Genomic DNA, 17,476 nt, shown 5'->3' with positions numbered 1-17,476 from the left:
TGACAGGCTATTCCCCCTCCCCCCTCCTCCTTCCCAGTGCATTTAGCCCTGGACTCTTCAGACTGTTTCTATTGCACACATGAAGAGCTGCTGTTTGCTGATTTCTTGTTCCTGCATCCTAGCGACAGGATGGTAGGCTGTCATGTGCACACACTGCCTGTATTTCCTCCCTTTACAGAGAGTTTCTCTTTAGGGGCATTGAATTGAATGGCAGATCATACTATAAAATTCTTTAACTCCACCCTCCAAAGAATTAAAATGTTACCTTTTATATCCTGTGGAAGATGGGATGTGTGGCAAATTACTGTGTTGAGGTATTAGTCTATGCCCTAAAGTTTAGTTTGATCCAGAAACATCGAGTGATGAGGGTTTATTAACCTGCTGTGGTTTATTTGCCTAGAATAGTAACTTACAACGCTTCCTTAACTAGCAATAATAGCAAATATAATTTAAAGTTGTCTTACTTTTGAAAAAATTGAGGGCTGGCAAACTTTGTTTTACTATTTATCATTTTATTATTTATTAAGTAATGGCATGTTCTAATTACGGGGCAGCAGACACTTTCACACTACAATTTTACTTGCCATACCCTTAAAATATTTTATAGTGCTGATAATTTAGACATGTATAAGATTTATTTACTAAGCAAGTCACTGCTTCCTTGGGTGTGTAAGTTGAACATTTGAAAGGGCAATGCTTTCAGCAGCAAATCCCATATCTGGGTTATTGGGAAAGTTTGTGTGTGGGGGTGTTTGTCTTTCTTTTTTGTTTTTTAATAGAAAAAATAGAAATGAAATTGAGGAGTACATTTGTACCTTCTACTGCTATCACGGTTTTACTTCAAGTCTTGTAATGAAGTTCCACATTGACTATAAAGGCATAGTAGATATTTAGGCCCAGATTTATCAAGCCTTGGAGAGTGATAAAATGCATGGTGATAAAGTACCAGCCAATCAGCTCCTAACTGCCATTTCTCTATCGTCCTAAGTGGATGCTGGGGTTCCTGAAAGGACCATGGGGAATAGCGGCTCCGCAGGAGACAGGGCACAAAAAAGTAAAGCTTTACTAGGTCAGGTGGTGTGCACTGGCTCCTCCCCCTATGACCCTCCTCCAGACTCCAGTTAGATTTTGTGCCCGAACGAGAAGGGTGCAATCTAGGTGGCTCTCCTAAAGAGCTGCTTAGAGAAAGTTTAGTTTAGGTTTTTTTTCTTTACAGTGAGTCCTGCTGGCAACAGGATCACTGCAACGTGGGACTTAGGGGGAAAGTAGTAAACTCACCTGCATGCAGAGTGGATTTGCTGCTTGGCTACTGGACACCATTAGCTCCAGAGGGATCGAACACAGGCCCAGCCGTGGAGTCCGGTCCCGGAGCCGCGCCGCCGACCCCCTTGCAGATGCTGAAGCGTGAAGAGGTCCGGAAACCGGCGGCTGAAGACTCCTCAGTCTTCATAAGGTAGCGCACAGCACTGCAGCTGTGCGCCATTTTCCTCTCAGCACACTTCACTGGGCAGTCACTGAGGGTGCAGAGCGCTGGGGGGGGGCGCTCTGAGAGGCAAATATAAACCTTATACAAGGCTAAAAATACCTCACATATAGCCCATAGGGGCTATATGGAGATATTTAACCCCTGCCTGACTGGAAAAATAGCGGGAGAAGAACCCGCCGAAAAAGGGGCGGGGCCTATCTCCTCAGCACACGGCGCCATTTTCTGTCACAGCTCCGCTGGTCAGAACGGCTCCCAGGTCTCTCCCCTGCACTGCACTACAGAAACAGGGTAAAACAGAGAGGGGGGGCACATTAATGGCTATATATATATATATATTAAAGCAGCTATAAGGGAGCACTTAATATAAGGATATCCCTTGTATATATAGCGCTTTGTGGTGTGTGCTGGCAGACTCTCCCTCTGTCTCCCCAAAAGGGCTAGTGGGTCCTGTCTTCATTAGAGCATTCCCTGTGAGTTTGCGGTGTGTGTCGGTACGTGGTGTCGACATGTATGAGGACGATATTGGTGTGGAGGCGGAGCAATTGCCAAATATGCAGATGTCACCCCCCAGGGGGTCGACACCAGAATGGATGCCTTTATTTGTGGAATTACGTGATGGTTTATCTTCCCTTAAACAGTCAGTTGAGGACATGAGGCGGCCGGACAATCAATTAATGCCTGTCCAGGCGCCTCAAACACCGTCAGGGGCTGTAAAACGCCTTTGCCTCAGTCGGTCGACACAGACCCAGACACGGGCACTGATTCCAGTGACGACGGTAGAAATTCAAACGTATTTTCCAGTAGGGCCACACGTTATATGATTTTGGCAATGAAGGAGACGTTACATTTAGCTGATACTACAGATACCGTAAAACAGGGTATTATGTATGGTGTGAAAAAACTACAAACAGTTTTTCCTGAATCAGAAGAATTAAATGACGTGTGTGATGAAGCGTGGGTTGCTCCTGATAAAAAGTTGATAATTTCAAAAAAGTTATTGGCATTATACCCTTTCCCGCCAGAGGTTAGGGCGCGCTGGGAAACACCCCCTAAGGTGGACAAGGCGCTCACACGCTTATCCAAACAAGTGGCGTTACCCTCTCCTGAGACGGCCGCACTTAAGGATCCATCAGATAGAAAGATGGAAGTTATTCAAAAGAATATATACACACATGCAGGTGTTATACTACGACCAGCTATAGCAACTGCCTGGATGTGCAGTGCTGGAGTAGTTTGGTCAGAATCCCTGATTGAAAATATTGATACCCTAGATAGGGACAATGTTTTACTGTCGTTAGAACAAATAAAGGATGCATTTATCTATATGCGTGATGCACAGAGGGATATTTGCACACTGGCATCTCGGGTGAGTGCTATGTCCATTTCAGCCAGAAGAGCCTTATGGACACGACAGTGGACAGGCGATGCGGATTCAAAACGTCACATGGAGGTTTTGCCGTATAAAGGGGAGGAGTTATTTGGAGTTGGTCTATCAGACTTGGTGGCCACGGCTACTGCCGGGAAATCCACTTTTTTACCTCAAGTCACTCCCCAACAGAGAAAGGCACCGACCTTTCAACCGCAGCCTTTTCGCTCCTACAAAAATAAGAGAGCAAAGGGCTTGTCGTACCTGCCACGAGGCAGAGGAAGAGGGAAGAGACACCAACAGGCAGCTCCTTCCCAGGAACAGAAGCCCTCCCCGGCTCCTGCAAAAACCTCAGCATGACGCTGGGGCCTCTCAAGCGGACTCGGGGACAGTGGGGGGCCGTCTCAAAAATTACAGCGCGCAGTGGGCTCACTCGCAGGTAGACCCCTGGATCCTGCAGATAATATCTCAGGGGTACAGGTTGGAATTAGAGACGGATCCTCCTCATCGTTTCCTGAAGTCTGCCTTACCAACCGTCTCTTCCGAAAGGGAGAGGGTGTTGGAAGCCATTCACAAGCTGTACGCTCAGCAGGTGATAGTCAAAGTACCCCTATTACAACAAGGAAAGGGGTATTATTCCACTCTATTTGTGGTACCGAAGCCGGATGGCTCGGTAAGGCCTATTCTAAATCTGAAGTCCTTGAACCTCTACATAAAAAAGTTCAAGTTCAAGATGGAGTCACTCAGAGCAGTGATAGCGAACCTGGAAGAAGGGGACTTTATGGTATCCTTGGACATCAAGGATGCGTATCTACACGTTCCGATTTACCCCGCACACCAGGGGTACCTCAGGTTCATTGTTCAAAACTGTCACTATCAGTTTCAGACGCTGCCGTTCGGATTGTCCACGGCGCCTCGGGTCTTTACCAAGGTAATGGCCGAGATGATGATTCTTCTTCGAAGAAAAGGCGTATTAGTTATCCCATACTTGGACGATCTCCTAATAAGGGCAAGGTCCAGAGAACAGCTGGAGACAGCTTTAGCACTATCTCAAGAGGTGCTAAGACAACACGGGTGGATTCTGAATATTCCAAAATCCCATTTAATCCCGACAACTCGTCTGCTGTTCCTAGGAATGATTCTGGACACGGTTCAGAAAAAGGTTTTCCTTCCAGAGGAAAAAGCCAAGGAGTTATCCGATCTGGTCAGGAACCTCCTAAAACCAGGAAAAGTGTCAGTACATCAATGCACAAGAGTCCTGGGAAAAATGGTGGCTTCTTACGAAGCAATTCCATTCGGCAGATTCCATGCAAGAATATTCCAAAGGGATCTGTTGGACAAATGGTCAGGGTCGCATCTGCAGATGCACCTGCGAATAACCCTGTCACCAAAGACAAGGGTGTCACTTCTGTGGTGGTTGCAGAAGGCTCACCTATTAGAAGGCCGCAGATTCGGCATTCAGGATTGGATCCTGGTGACCACGGACGCCAGCCTGAGAGGCTGGGGAGCAGTCACACAAGGAAGAAACTTCCAGGGAGTATGGACGAGTCTGGAAAAGTCTCTTCACATAAACATTCTGGAACTAAGAGCAATCTACAATGCTCTAAGCCAGGCGGAACTTCTCCTGCAAGGAAAGCCGGTGTTGATTCAGTCGGACAACATCACGGCGGTCGCCCATGTAAACAGGCAGGGCGGCACAAGAAGCAGGAGTGCAATGGCAGAAGCTGCCAAGATTCTTCGCTGGGCGGAGAATCACGTGATAGCACTGTCAGCAGTGTTCATCCCGGGCGTGGACAACTGGGAAGCAGACTTCCTCAGCAGACACGATCTTCATCCGGGAGAGTGGGGTCTACATCCAGAAGTCTTCAACATGTTAATAGACCGTTGGGAAAGACCAATTGTAGACATGATGGCGTCTCGCCTCAACAAGAAACTGGACAAATATTGCGCCAGGTCAAGAGATCCACAGGCAATAGCTGTGGACGCACTGGTAACTCCTTGGGTGTACCAGTCAGTGTATGTGTTTCCTCCTCTGCCGCTCATACCAAAGGTATTGAAGATCATACGGCAAAGAAGAGTAAGAACAATACTAGTGGTTCCGGATTGGCCGAGAAGGACTTGGTATCCGGAACTTCAAGAGATGCTCACGGACGAACCGTGGCCTCTACCTCTGAGAAGGGACCTGCTACAGCAGGGTCCCTGTCTTTTTCAAGACTTACCGCGGCTGCGTTTGACGGCATGGCGGTTGAACGCCAGATCCTAAAAGGGAAAGGCATTCCAGAAGAAGTCATTCCTACCTTGATTAAGGCACGGAAGGAAGTCACCGTGAAACATTATCACCGCATTTGGCGAAAATATGTAGCGTGGTGCGAGGATCGGAGGGTTCCGACGGAGGAATTCCAACTGGGTCGTTTCCTACATTTCCTGCAATCAGGATTATCTATGGGTCTCAAATTGGGATCCATTAAGGTTCAAATTTCGGCCCTGTCAATATTCTTCCAAAAAGAATTGGCCTCTGTCCCTGAGGTCCAGACTTTTGTCAAGGGAGTACTGCATATACAGCCTCCTGTGGTGCCTCCGGTGGCACCGTGGGATCTAAATGTAGTTTTAGATTTCCTCAAATCCCATTGGTTTGAACCATTGAAAAAGGTGGATTTGAAATATCTCACATTGAAAGTGACTATGTTACTAGCCCTGGCCTCTGCCAGGAGAGTATCTGAATTGGCGGCTTTATCTTATAAAAGTCCTTATCTAATCTTCCATTCGGATAGGGCAGAACTGCGGACTCGTCCGCATTTTCTCCCTAAAGTGGTATCAGCATTTCATCTGAACCAACCTATTGTGGTGCCTGCGGCCACTAGCGACTTGGAGGACTCCAAGTTGTTGGACGTTGTCAGAGCCTTAAAAATATACATTGCAAGGACGGCTGGAGTCAGAAAATCTGACTCGCTGTTTATATTGTATGCACCCAACAAGTTGGGCGCACCTGCTTCTAAGCAGTCGATTGCTCGTTGGATTTGTAACACAATTCAACTTGCACATTCTGTGGCAGGCCTGCCACAGCCTAAAACTGTAAAAGCCCACTCCACAAGGAAGGTGGGCTCATCTTGGGCGGCTGCCCGAGGGGTCTCGGCATTACAACTCTGCCGAGCAGCTACGTGGTCGGGGGAGAACACGTTTGTAAAATTTTACAAATTTGATACCCTGGCAAAGGAGGACCTGGAGTTCTCTCATTCGGTGCTGCAGAGTCATCCGCACTCTCCCGCCCGTTTGGGAGCTTTGGTATAATCCCCATGGTCCTTTCAGGAACCCCAGCATCCACTTAGGACGATAGAGAAAATAAGAATTTACTTACCGATAATTCTATTTCTCGGAGTCCGTAGTGGATGCTGGGCGCCCATCCCAAGTGCGGATTATCTGCAATACTTGTACATAGTTATTGTTAACTAATTCGGGTTATTGTTAAGGAGCCATCTTTAAGAGGCCCTTTCTGTTGTCATACTGTTAACTGGGTTTAGATCACAAGTTGTACGGTGTGATTGGTGTGGCTGGTATGAGTCTTACCCGGGATTCAAAATGCCTCCCTTATTGTGTATGCTCGTCCGGGCACAGTACCTAACTGGAGTCTGGAGGAGGGTCATAGGGGGAGGAGCCAGTGCACACCACCTGACCTAGTAAAGCTTTACTTTTTTGTGCCCTGTCTCCTGCGGAGCCGCTATTCCCCATGGTCCTTTCAGGAACCCCAGCATCCACTACGGACTCCGAGAAATAGAATTATCGGTAAGTAAATTCTTATTTTCTCTGACGTCCTAGTGGATGCTGGGAACTCCGAAAGGACCATGGGGAATAGCGGCTCCGCAGGAGACTGGGCACAACTAAAGAAAGCTTTTAGGTCACCTGGTGTGCACTGGCTCCTCCCACTATGACCCTCCTCCAAGCCTCAGTTAGATTTTGTGCCCGGCCGAGGTTGGATGCACACTAGGGGCTCTCCTGAGCTTCTAAAAAGAAAGTATATAATTAGGTTTTTTATTTTACAGTGAGACCTGCTGGCAACAGGCTCACTGCAGCGAGGGACTAAGGGGAGAAGAAGCGAACCTACCTGCTTGCAGCTAGCTTGGGCTTCTTAGGCTACTGGACACCATTAGCTCCAGAGGGATCGACCGCATGGAACTGGCCTTGGTGTTCGGTCCCGGAGCCGCGCCGCCGTCCCCCTTACAGAGCCAGAAGCAAGAAGAGGTCCGGAAAATCGGCGGCAGAAGACATCAGTCTTCACCAAGGTAGCGCACAGCACTGCAGCTGTGCGCCATTGCTCCTCATACACACTTCACACTCCGGTCACTGAGGGTGCAGGGCGCTAAGGGGGGGCGCCCTGAGCAGCAATAAAAACACCTTGGCTGGCAAAAATACCACAATATATAGCCCTAGAGGCTATATATGTGATAATTACCCCTGCCAGAATCCATAAAAAAGCGGGAGAATAGTCCGCGAAAAAGGGGCGGAGCTATCTCCTTCAGCACACTGGCGCCATTTCTCCCTCACAGCTCCGCTGGAAGGAAGCTCCCTGGCTCCTCCCCTGCAGTCTACACTACAGAAAAGGGTAAAAAAGAGAGGGGGGGGCACTAAATTTAGGTGCAGTATATATAACAGCAGCTATAGGGGACCTAATTCAGTTAGTCCCTGCATTATATAGCGCTCTGGTGTGTGCTGGCATACTCTCACTCTGTCTCCCCAAAGGGCTTTGGTGGGTCCTGTCCTCTGTTAGAGCATTCCCTGTGTGTGTGTGCGCGGTGTGTCGGTACGGCTGTGTCGACATGTTTGATGAGGATAATGATGTGGAGGCGGAGCAGATGCCTATAGAAAGGATGTCACCCCCTGCGGGGCAGACACCTGAGTGAATGGACTTATGGAAGGAATTGCGTGCACGTGTCGACTCCTTACACAAAAAATTTGACGACATGCCAAATGCGGGACAGCCGGCTTCTCGGCTCGTGCCTGTCCAGGCGTCTCAAAGGCCATCGGGGGCTCTAAAACGCCCGCTACCTTAGATGGCAGACGCAGATGTCGACACGGATACTGACACCAGTGTCGACGACGAGTCTAGTCTAATGTCCACTAAGGCCATTCGTTGCATGATTGAAGCAATGAAAGAGGTGTTACAAATTTCTGATATAAACCCAGGTACCACTAAAAAGGGTATTATGTTTGGGGAGAAAAAACTACCCGTAGTTTTTCCCCCATCAGAAGAATTAAATGAAGTGTGTGAAAAAGCGTGGGCTTTCCCTGATAAAAGATTGGTAATCTCTAAGAAGTTACTAATGGCGTTCCCTTTCCCGCCAGAGGATAGGTCACGTTGGGAGACACCCCCTAGGGTGGATAAAGCGCTCACACGTTTGTCTAAAAAGGTGGCACTACCGTCTCCGGATACGGCCGCCCTCATGGAACCTGCTGATAGAAAGCAGGAGGCGATCCTGAAGTCTGTATATACACACTCAGGCATTATACTTAGACCAGCTATTGCGTCAGCATGGATGTGCAGTGCTGCCGCTGCGTGGTCAGATTCCCTGTCAGAAAATATTGACACCCTAGACAGGGACACTATTCTGCTAACCATAGAGCATATAAAAGACTCAGTCTTCTACATGAGAGATGCACAGAGGGAGATCTGCCGGCTGGCATCTAAAATAAGTGCATTGTCCATTTCTGCTAGGAGAGGCTTATGGACTCGCCAGTGGACAGGGGATGCAGATTCAAAAAGGCACATGGAAGTTTTGCCTTATAAGGGTGAGGAGTTATTCGGGGATGGTCTCTCAGACCTAGTTTCCACAGCAACTGCTGGGAAGTCAGCATTTTTACCCCATGTTCCCTCACAGCCTAAAACTTCAACAAGGACGGGGTTACTATTCCACACTGTTTGTGGTACCGAAACCGGACGGTTCGGTGAGACCCATTTTAAATTTGAAATCCTTGAACACATACATAAAAAAATTCAAGTTCAAGATGGAATCGCTCAGGGCAGTTATTGCAAGCCTGGACGAGGGGGATTACATGGTATCCCTGGACATCAAGGATGCTTACCTGCATGTCCCCATTTACTATCCTCACCAGGAGTACCTCAGATTTGTGGTACAGGATTGCCATTACCAATTCCAGACGCTGCCGTTTGGACTCCCCACGGCACCGAGGGTGTTTACCAAGGTAATGGCGAAAATGATGATAATCCTTCGAAGAAAGGGAGTTTTAATTATCCCGTACTTGGACGATCTCCTAATAAAGGCGAGGTCCAAGGAGCAGTTGTTGGTGGGAGTAGCACTATCTCAGGAGGTGCTACACCAGCACGGTTGGATTCTGAATATTCCAAAATCACAGCTGGTTCCGACGACACGTCTATTGTTCCTGGGTATGATTCTGGATACAGTCCAGAAAAAAGTGTTTCTCCCGGAGGAGAAAGCCAAGGAGCTGTCATCTCTAGTCAGAGACCTCCTGAAACCGAAACAGGTATCGGTGCATCACTGCACGCGGGTCCTGGGAAAGATGGTGGCTTCTTACGAAGCAATTCCTTTCGGCAGGTTCCATGCCAGAATCTTTCAGTGGGACCTGTTGGACCAATGGTCCGGATCGCATCTTCAGATGCATCGCCTAATAACCCTGTCTCCAAGAACCAGGGTGTCTCTGCTGTGGTGGCTGCAGAGTGCTCATCTTCTAGAGGGCCGCAGATTCGGCATACAGGACTGGGTCCTGGTGACCACGGATGCCAGCCTTCGAGGCTGGGGGGCAGTCACACAGGTAAGAAACTTCCAAGGACTATGGTCGAGTCAGGAGACTTCCCTACACATAAATATTCTGGAACTAAGGGCCATTTACAATGCCCTAAGTCAGGCAAAATCCCTGCTTCTACACCAGCCGGTACTGATCCAGTCAGACAACATCACGGCAGTCGCCCATGTAAATCGACAGGGCGGCACAAGAAGCAGGATGGCAATGGCAGAAGCCACAAGGATTCTCCGATGGGCGGAAAATCACGTACTAGCACTGTCAGCAGTGTTCATTCCGGGAGTGGACAACTGGGAAGCAGACTTTCTCAGCAGGCACGACCTCCACCCGGGAGAGTGGGGACTTCATCCAGAAGTCTTCCAAATGGTTGTACACCGTTGGGAAAGGCCACAGGTGGACATGATGGCGTCCCGCCTCAACAAAAAGCTAAAAAGATATTGCGCCAGGTCAAGGGAGATGATCTCAGAGGACCCATGGCCTCTGCCGCTCAGACAGGACCTGCTGCAGCAGGGGCCCTGTCTGTTCCAAGACTTACCGCGGCTGCGTTTGACGGCATGGCGGTTGAACGCCGGATCCTGAAGGAAAAGGGCATTCCGGAGGAAGTCATTCCTACGCTGATTTAAGCCAGGAAAGATGTAACTGCAAAGCATTATCACCGCATATGGCGGAAATATGTTGCTTGGTGTGAGGCCAAAAAGGCCCCAACAGAGGAATTTCAACTAGGTCGATTTCTGCATTTCCTACAAGCAGGAGTGACTATGGGCCTGAAATTAGGCTCCATTAAGGTACAGATCTTGGCTCTGTCGATTTTCTTCCAGAAAGAACTAGCTTCACTACCTGAAGTTCAGACGTTTGTGAAAGGAGTGCTGCATATTCAGCCCCCGTTTGTGCCTCCAGTGGCACCTTGGGATCTCAACGTGGTGTTGAGTTTCTTAAAATCACATTGGTTTGAGCCACTTAAAACCGTGGATCTAAAATATCTCACGTGGAAAGTGGTCATGTTATTGGCCTTGGCTTCAGCCAGGCGTGTGTCAGAATTGGCAGCTTTGTCATGTAAAAGCCCTTATCTGATTTTCCATATGGATAGGGCGGAATTGAGGACTCGTCCCCAGTTTCTCCCTAAGGTGGTATCCGCTTTTCACTTGAACCAACCTATTGTGGTGCCTGCGGCTACTAGGGACTTGGAGGATTCCAAGTTACTGGACGTAGTCAGGGCCTTGAAAATTTATGTTTCCAGGACGGCTAGAGTCAGGAAAACTGACTCGCTATTTATCCTGTATGCACCCAACAAGCTGGGTGCTTCTGCTTCTAAGCAGACTATTGCTCGCTGGATTTGTAGCACAATTCAGCTGGCGCATTCTGCGGCTGGACTGCCGCATCCTAAATCAGTAAAAGCCCATTCCACAAGGAAGGTGGGCTCATCTTGGGCGGCTGCCCGAGGGGTCTCTGCTTTACAACTTTGCCGAGCTGCTACTTGGTCAGGGGCAAACACGTTTGCAAAATTCTACAAATTTGATACCCTGGCTGAGGAGGACCTTGAGTTCTCTCATTCGGTGCTGCAGAGTCATCCGCACTCTCCCGCCCGTTTGGGAGCTTTGGTATAATCCACATGGTCCTTTCGGAGTTCCCAGCCTCCACTAGGACGTCAGAGAAAATAAGATTTTACTCACCGGTAAATCTATTTCTCGTAGTCCGTAGTGGACGCTGGGCGCCCGTCCCAAGTGCGGATTGTCTGCAATACTTGTACATAGTTATTGTTAACTAAAGGGTTATTGTTGAGCCATCTGTTGAGAGGCTCAGTTGTTTTCATACTGTTAAACTGGGTATAGTATCACGAGTTATACGGTGTGATTGGTGTGGCTGGTAAGAGTCTTACCCGGGATTCAAAATCCTTCCTTATTATGTCAGCTCGTCCGGGCACAGTGTCCTAACTGAGGCTTGGAGGAGGGTCATAGTGGGAGGAGCCAGTGCACACCAGGTGACCTAAAAGCTTTCTTTAGTTGTGCCCAGTCTCCTGCGGAGCCGCTATTCCCCATGGTCCTTTCGGAGTTCCCAGCATCCACTACGGACTACGAGAAATAGATTTACCGGTGAGTAAAATCTTATTTTTTCAAACACAGCATTGCAGTTAGAGTACCAGCCAGTCGGCTCCTATCACCGTGCAATTTATCATTGTCCAAGGCTTGATAAATCTGGCCCTTAAGGGGGTTACTCACGGAGAGATCCATGTTTATAATCTAAGCAATCTGACTAGATTGCTTAGGTTTTAAGAACATATATAACTCGTGTGTACCCCCCACAGCGATAGCCGGTGCTAGATTGGCCTGCATGCAGGCTCAATCTAGCATGACACTCCTTTCACCCGCTGGGTGATATGAGCGGCCCCCCGTCCTACCCCGCATCGCTCAGCACACATCGCACTGTTCTGACCAGTGGGAGAGATGTGTGCCGAGTGGTTCGCTCACCACATCTCCCGTGTATATGGACCTTTAAGGGGGGTACACACGGAGTAGATTGACTAGATTGCTTAGAAATTAAGCACGGGTCTGTCCATGTGAATGCCTCGTAGCGATGCGTCGCTATCGCCGGTACTAAATTAGCCTGCACGCAGGCACAATCTAGTACATCACTCACTTCACCGCTGTGTGAAGTGGGGGGAGAGATGTGTGCTGAGCGGTCAGTGATAGATCACACAGCACACATCTCCCCTGTGTGTACCCCCTTTAGTTTTTGATGCTATTTAAATGTTGTTCACTAGCCTGTGGCTGCTGGATATTTCCATGCTTAACCTATAAAGGGTGTTTCCTGTATTCTCATGTGCTGGAAGTTTTCATAATGATGTCGCCTGTTAGAAGCTTGTTGCATTGATGATGGTACAGGAATATTAAGTTTTCTTCCCAGTGCTCAATATGTATATTGTCTGTCCTGTAAGCTTTAATTATACATTCTGTATAGTATAGTGGTCTTCTACAGTAGACATCTATATGATGTCTCCTCTTAAGTTGATGTAGTTGTATTTTTTCTTTTGTGTCTTCAGTCTAGTTACACAGCATCACTTAGTAGGGGGCAAAAGATAGTTTGACAGTTCTAAATCTAATAACCAGTAATATGTGTTAAGTCTCTAATGCAGTGTAATATACAGTGTACATGGTTCAGAGAAAGTGTTATAACAATTGTTTGTTCTCTTACAGTGAATGGTAGTGTCTAGAAAGGGTATGTCCCTTCAGGAGAGAGGTGCCAATGTCCAGCCGGCCTAATAACAATCCAGGGGGGTCACTGCGACGTTCACAGAGGAACACTGCTGGGGCCCAGCCGCAAGAGGACACTGCAGGAGGAAGGTAAGGGGGTAGTGACAGCCAGGGCCTAAGGTCATGCACACTTTACTGCAAGGTCGCTTCCAGCTAGTGAATACAAAGGAGACTTCTGTTTGTACTATGTAGAATACTAACCATACTAAAAGATAACCAACAACCTCCTTGTTTGTTCTTCTTTTTTTTTTTTTTTTTTTCTTAATTCTCTTTCTTTAGTCTCGTATAAAAAATAAATCTATAAAAGACTTGGGTGCTCTTATGAGAGTCTGCAATCCCAGGCAGTAGCTGATTCCATTAATACATTAGAGTGCTGCTGGAACCGCTAATATTGGGAGACGACACCATAACTGCTGTACAGTTGCCTTGAGGGATTGTTACATTTAATTTGAATCCATGTGTAATTTGTTGTGAGGTCGTCACACCTTGCACCTTGACTATTTGTCTGTCTAACCTAAAAGGAGGGAGCTGTGTTTCCTGTATGCTCTGATGTAGTTCTCTCTTGGTTTTCCAGCAACAGGTCCCAGTTAGAGCAGGCAGAACCTAAGACCCTTAGCCTTCCTGAAAGCAGAAAGTCACTTTCTAAGACCCCCAAAGTGCAGTCTAATACAGCTTCTGCCCAGTCCAGGGGATTCAGCTCTAAAAGGTAACTTTACTAACCACTTGTTGAACTTGTATAAGTTGTAGTGTTGGTAACAGTGTCTTGCCGGTTACACCAACACTTAGACCCACTTCCGAGAAGTAAAGGACTCGTGCCAGGGTTTGGGTGAAGATGTTTTGTTTTTGTTTTGTTTTTTTAGAAATGATCATGCCATGCACCGCTCTGCCTGGGTTTTCCTTCTGTGCAATAAACTAAAAATTTTCTCTATTTTCTGTCAAACTTACTTAATGACCATTCACTGTGGTTGTCTTTCTAAATTTTAAAAGGAAATATTTAAACTTTGTGCATAGTTTCACGTGTGTTAATATTGTTGTATGTACATCTATCTCTCATGTCCTAGAGGATGCTGGGGTCCACATTAGTACCATGGGGTATAGACGGGTCCACTAGGAGCCATTGGCACTTTAAGAGTTGGGCTGGCTTCTCCCTCTATGTCCCTCCTACCAGACCCAGTTTAGAAAATGTGCCCGGAGGAACCGGTCACAGCTAGGGGAGCTCTCCAGAGTTTCTCTAGTAAAGTTATTTTCTCTAACGTCCTAGTGGATGCTGGGGACTCCGTAAGGACCATGGGGAATAGACTGGCTCTGCAGGAGACTGGGTACTCTAAGAAAGATTTAGTACTACTGGTGTGCACTGGCTCCTCCCTCTATGCCCCTCCTCCAGACCCCAGTTAGAATCTGTGCCCGGCCAGAGCTGGGTGCTTTTAGTGGGCTCTCCTGAGCTTGCTAATAAGAAAGTATTTTAGTTAGGTTTTTTATTTTCAGAGAGCTTCTGCTGGCAACAGACTCTCTGCTACGAGGGACTGAGGGGAGAGAAGCAAACCTACTAACTGCGGCTAGGTTGCGCTTCTTAGGCTACTGGACACCATTAGCTCCAGAGGGTTCGAACACAGGATCTTAACCTTGGTCGTCCGTTCTCGGAGCCGCGCCGCCGACCCCCTCGCAGAGCCAGAAGACAGAAGCCGGCAGAAGCAAGAAGACATCAAAATCGGCGGCAGAAGACTCCTGTCTTCACATGAGGTAGCGCACAGCACTGCAGCTGTGCGCCATTGCTCCCACACTAACCCACACACTCCGGTCACTGTAGGGTGCAGGGCGCGGCGCCCTGGGCAGCAATTAAGTACCTCCTGGCAAAAGCAGCATATATACAGTTGGACACTGTTATATGCATGAGCCCCCGGCATTAATTTTACACAAAATCGTGGGAGAAGCCCGCCGCTGAGGGGGCGGGGCCTTCGTCCTCAGCACTCACCAGCGCCATTTTCTCTCCACAGCTCCGCTGAGAGGAAGCTCCCCAGGCTCTCCCCTGCACGATAGAGATGGTGAAAAAGAGAGGGGGGGCACATAAATTTGGCGTAAAAACAATATATACAGCAGCTACTGGGTTAACACCAAGTTACTGTGTGATTCCTGGGTCATATAGCGCTGGGGTGTGTGCTGGCATACTCTCTCTCTGTCTCTCCAAAGGGCCTTGTGGGGGAACTGTCTTCAAATAGAGCATCCCCTGTGTGTGTGGTGTGTCGGTACGTGTGTGTCGACATGTCTGAGGTAAAAGGCTCCCCTAAGGAGGAGATAGAGCAGATGTGTGTGAGAGGGTGTCTCAGTCGACAACGCCGACACCTGTTTGGATATGTGTAAGTGCTGAGGTGAATTTATTGCACAAAAGATTAGAGAACAGACAAGAAATCTACCCATGTCTGTCCCTGTGTCACAGAGACCTTCAGACTCTCACAATGCTCCCTATCCAAAATAATAAACACTGATATCGACACGGAGTTTGACTCCAGTGTCGACTACGATAATGCAAAGTTACAGCCAAGATGGCTGAAAGGTATTCAATATATGATTATTGTAATAAAAGATGATTTGCATATCACTGATGACTCATTTGTCCCTGACACAAGGGTACACATGTTAAGGGGGAGAAAGCTGAGGTAAATTTCCCTCCTCTCAAAAAGAGCGGGAATCTTCAGACAAGAGACTGCAGCTTCCCACAAAAAATTCTCAGGCAGTATCCTTTCCCCACTAGGGCAAGGATGTGTTGGGAATCTTCCCCTAGGGCAGGCATGTCCAAACTGCGGCCCTCCAGCTGTTGTGAAACTACATATCCCAGCATGCCCTGACACAGTTTTGCTGTCAGAGAATGCTAAAGCTGTGTCAGGGCATGCTGGGATGTGTAGTTTCTCAACAGCTGGAGGGCCGCAGTTTGGACATGCCTGCCCTAGGGTGTCCTGTTTGCACAGAAGGTAGCACTAGCTATTCTCAGGGATCCTGCAGATAGCGTGCACATTCTAGTATACTACTCAGACCGGCGATTGTGTCGGCATGGGTTTATAGCGCTGTGGCAGCATGGACAGGTACCTTATCAGCAGAGATTGAGACCCTAGTATGCATATAGATAGATAATTATATATGTGTATGTGTGTATGTATGTATGCATGCATGTATGTATGTGTATGTATGTATGTATGTGTATATATATATATATATATATATATATATATATATATATATTAAAGATGCTGTCTTAAGTGATATATATATACATATATATATATATATATATATATATATATATATATTAAAGATGCTGTCTTAAGTGATATATATATACATATATATATATATATATATAGATCCACACGTTGGAGGCACTCGGCGAAATAAACTGACAACACCACAGCCGGTAAAGTCAACGTTTCAGGGACTTCTCCCTTTTATCAAGACGGTGTCTTGATAAAAGGGAGAAGTCCCTGAAACGTTGACTTTACCGGCTGTGGTGTTGTCAGTTTATTTCGCCGAGTGCCTCCAACGTGTGGATCCATATATATATATATGTATGTGGATCCATATGCTCGTCAAGGAGAGGTTGTGCACCGGACCCGTTGCATGCTTTTAAGCGTGAGTGCCAGACATCTTGTATATTTATATATATATACATATATATATTAAAGATGCTGTCTTAAGTGATATATATATATATACACATATATATATTAAAGATGCTGTCTTAAGTGATATATATATATACACATATATATATTAAAGATGCTGTCTTAAGTGATATATATATATACACATATATATATTAAAGATGCTGTCTTAAGTGATATATATATATATCACTTAAGACAGCATCTTTAATATATATATGTATATATATCACTTAAGACAGCATCTTTAATATATATATATATATATATATATATATATATTTTAAAGATGCTGTCTTAAGTGATATATATATATACACATATATATATTAAAGATGCTGTCTTAAGTGATATATATATATATATATATATATATATATATATATATACACACATATATATATTAAAGATGCTGTCTTAAGTGATATATATATATATATATATATATATATACACATATATATTAAAGATGCTGTCTTAAGTGATATATATATATATATATATATATATATATATATATATATATATATACATATATATATTAAAGATGCTGTCTTAAGTGATATATATATATATATATATATATATACACATATATATTAAAGATGCTGTCTTAAGTGATATATATATATATATATATATATACATATATATATTAAAGATGCTGTCTTAAGTGATATATATATATATATATTTTAAAGATGCTGTCTTAAGTGATATATATATATATATACACATATATATATTAAAGATGCTGTCTTAAGTGATATATATATATATATATATACACATATATATTAAAGATGCTGTCTTAAGTGATATATATATATATATATATATATATATATATATACATATATATATTAAAGATGCTGTCTTAAGTGATATATATATATATATATATACACATATATATTAAAGATGCTGTCTTAAGTGATATATATATATATAT

General features: G+C 45.8%; 1 protein-coding gene across 9 annotated transcripts in view; it reads left to right on the top strand.

Annotated features, from left to right (window-relative positions):
- TRIP12 (thyroid hormone receptor interactor 12) overlaps window positions 1–17,476 on the top strand; it is a 335,873-nt gene that overhangs the window by 94,569 nt on the left and 223,828 nt on the right. For 6 of the 9 annotated variants that reach the window (XM_063915608.1, XM_063915607.1, XM_063915613.1 and 3 more), the window contains exons 2-3: window positions 12,815–12,961; window positions 13,446–13,577. In XM_063915608.1, coding sequence (XP_063771678.1) covers window positions 12,864–12,961; window positions 13,446–13,577 — 230 coding nt within the window. In that variant the 5' untranslated portion in view covers window positions 12,815–12,863. The remainder of the gene's footprint in view (window positions 1–12,814; window positions 12,962–13,445; window positions 13,578–17,476) is intronic. The other 3 variants (XM_063915614.1, XM_063915616.1, XM_063915615.1) reach the window with 1 other exon arrangement.

The sequence above is a fragment of the Pseudophryne corroboree genome, chromosome 4 (genome assembly GCF_028390025.1).
Source record: "Pseudophryne corroboree isolate aPseCor3 chromosome 4, aPseCor3.hap2, whole genome shotgun sequence".
Classification (NCBI taxonomy): domain Eukaryota; kingdom Metazoa; phylum Chordata; class Amphibia; order Anura; family Myobatrachidae; genus Pseudophryne; species Pseudophryne corroboree.
Note: the sequence above shows the minus strand (reverse complement) of the source record. Positions and strands in the feature narration are given on the sequence as shown.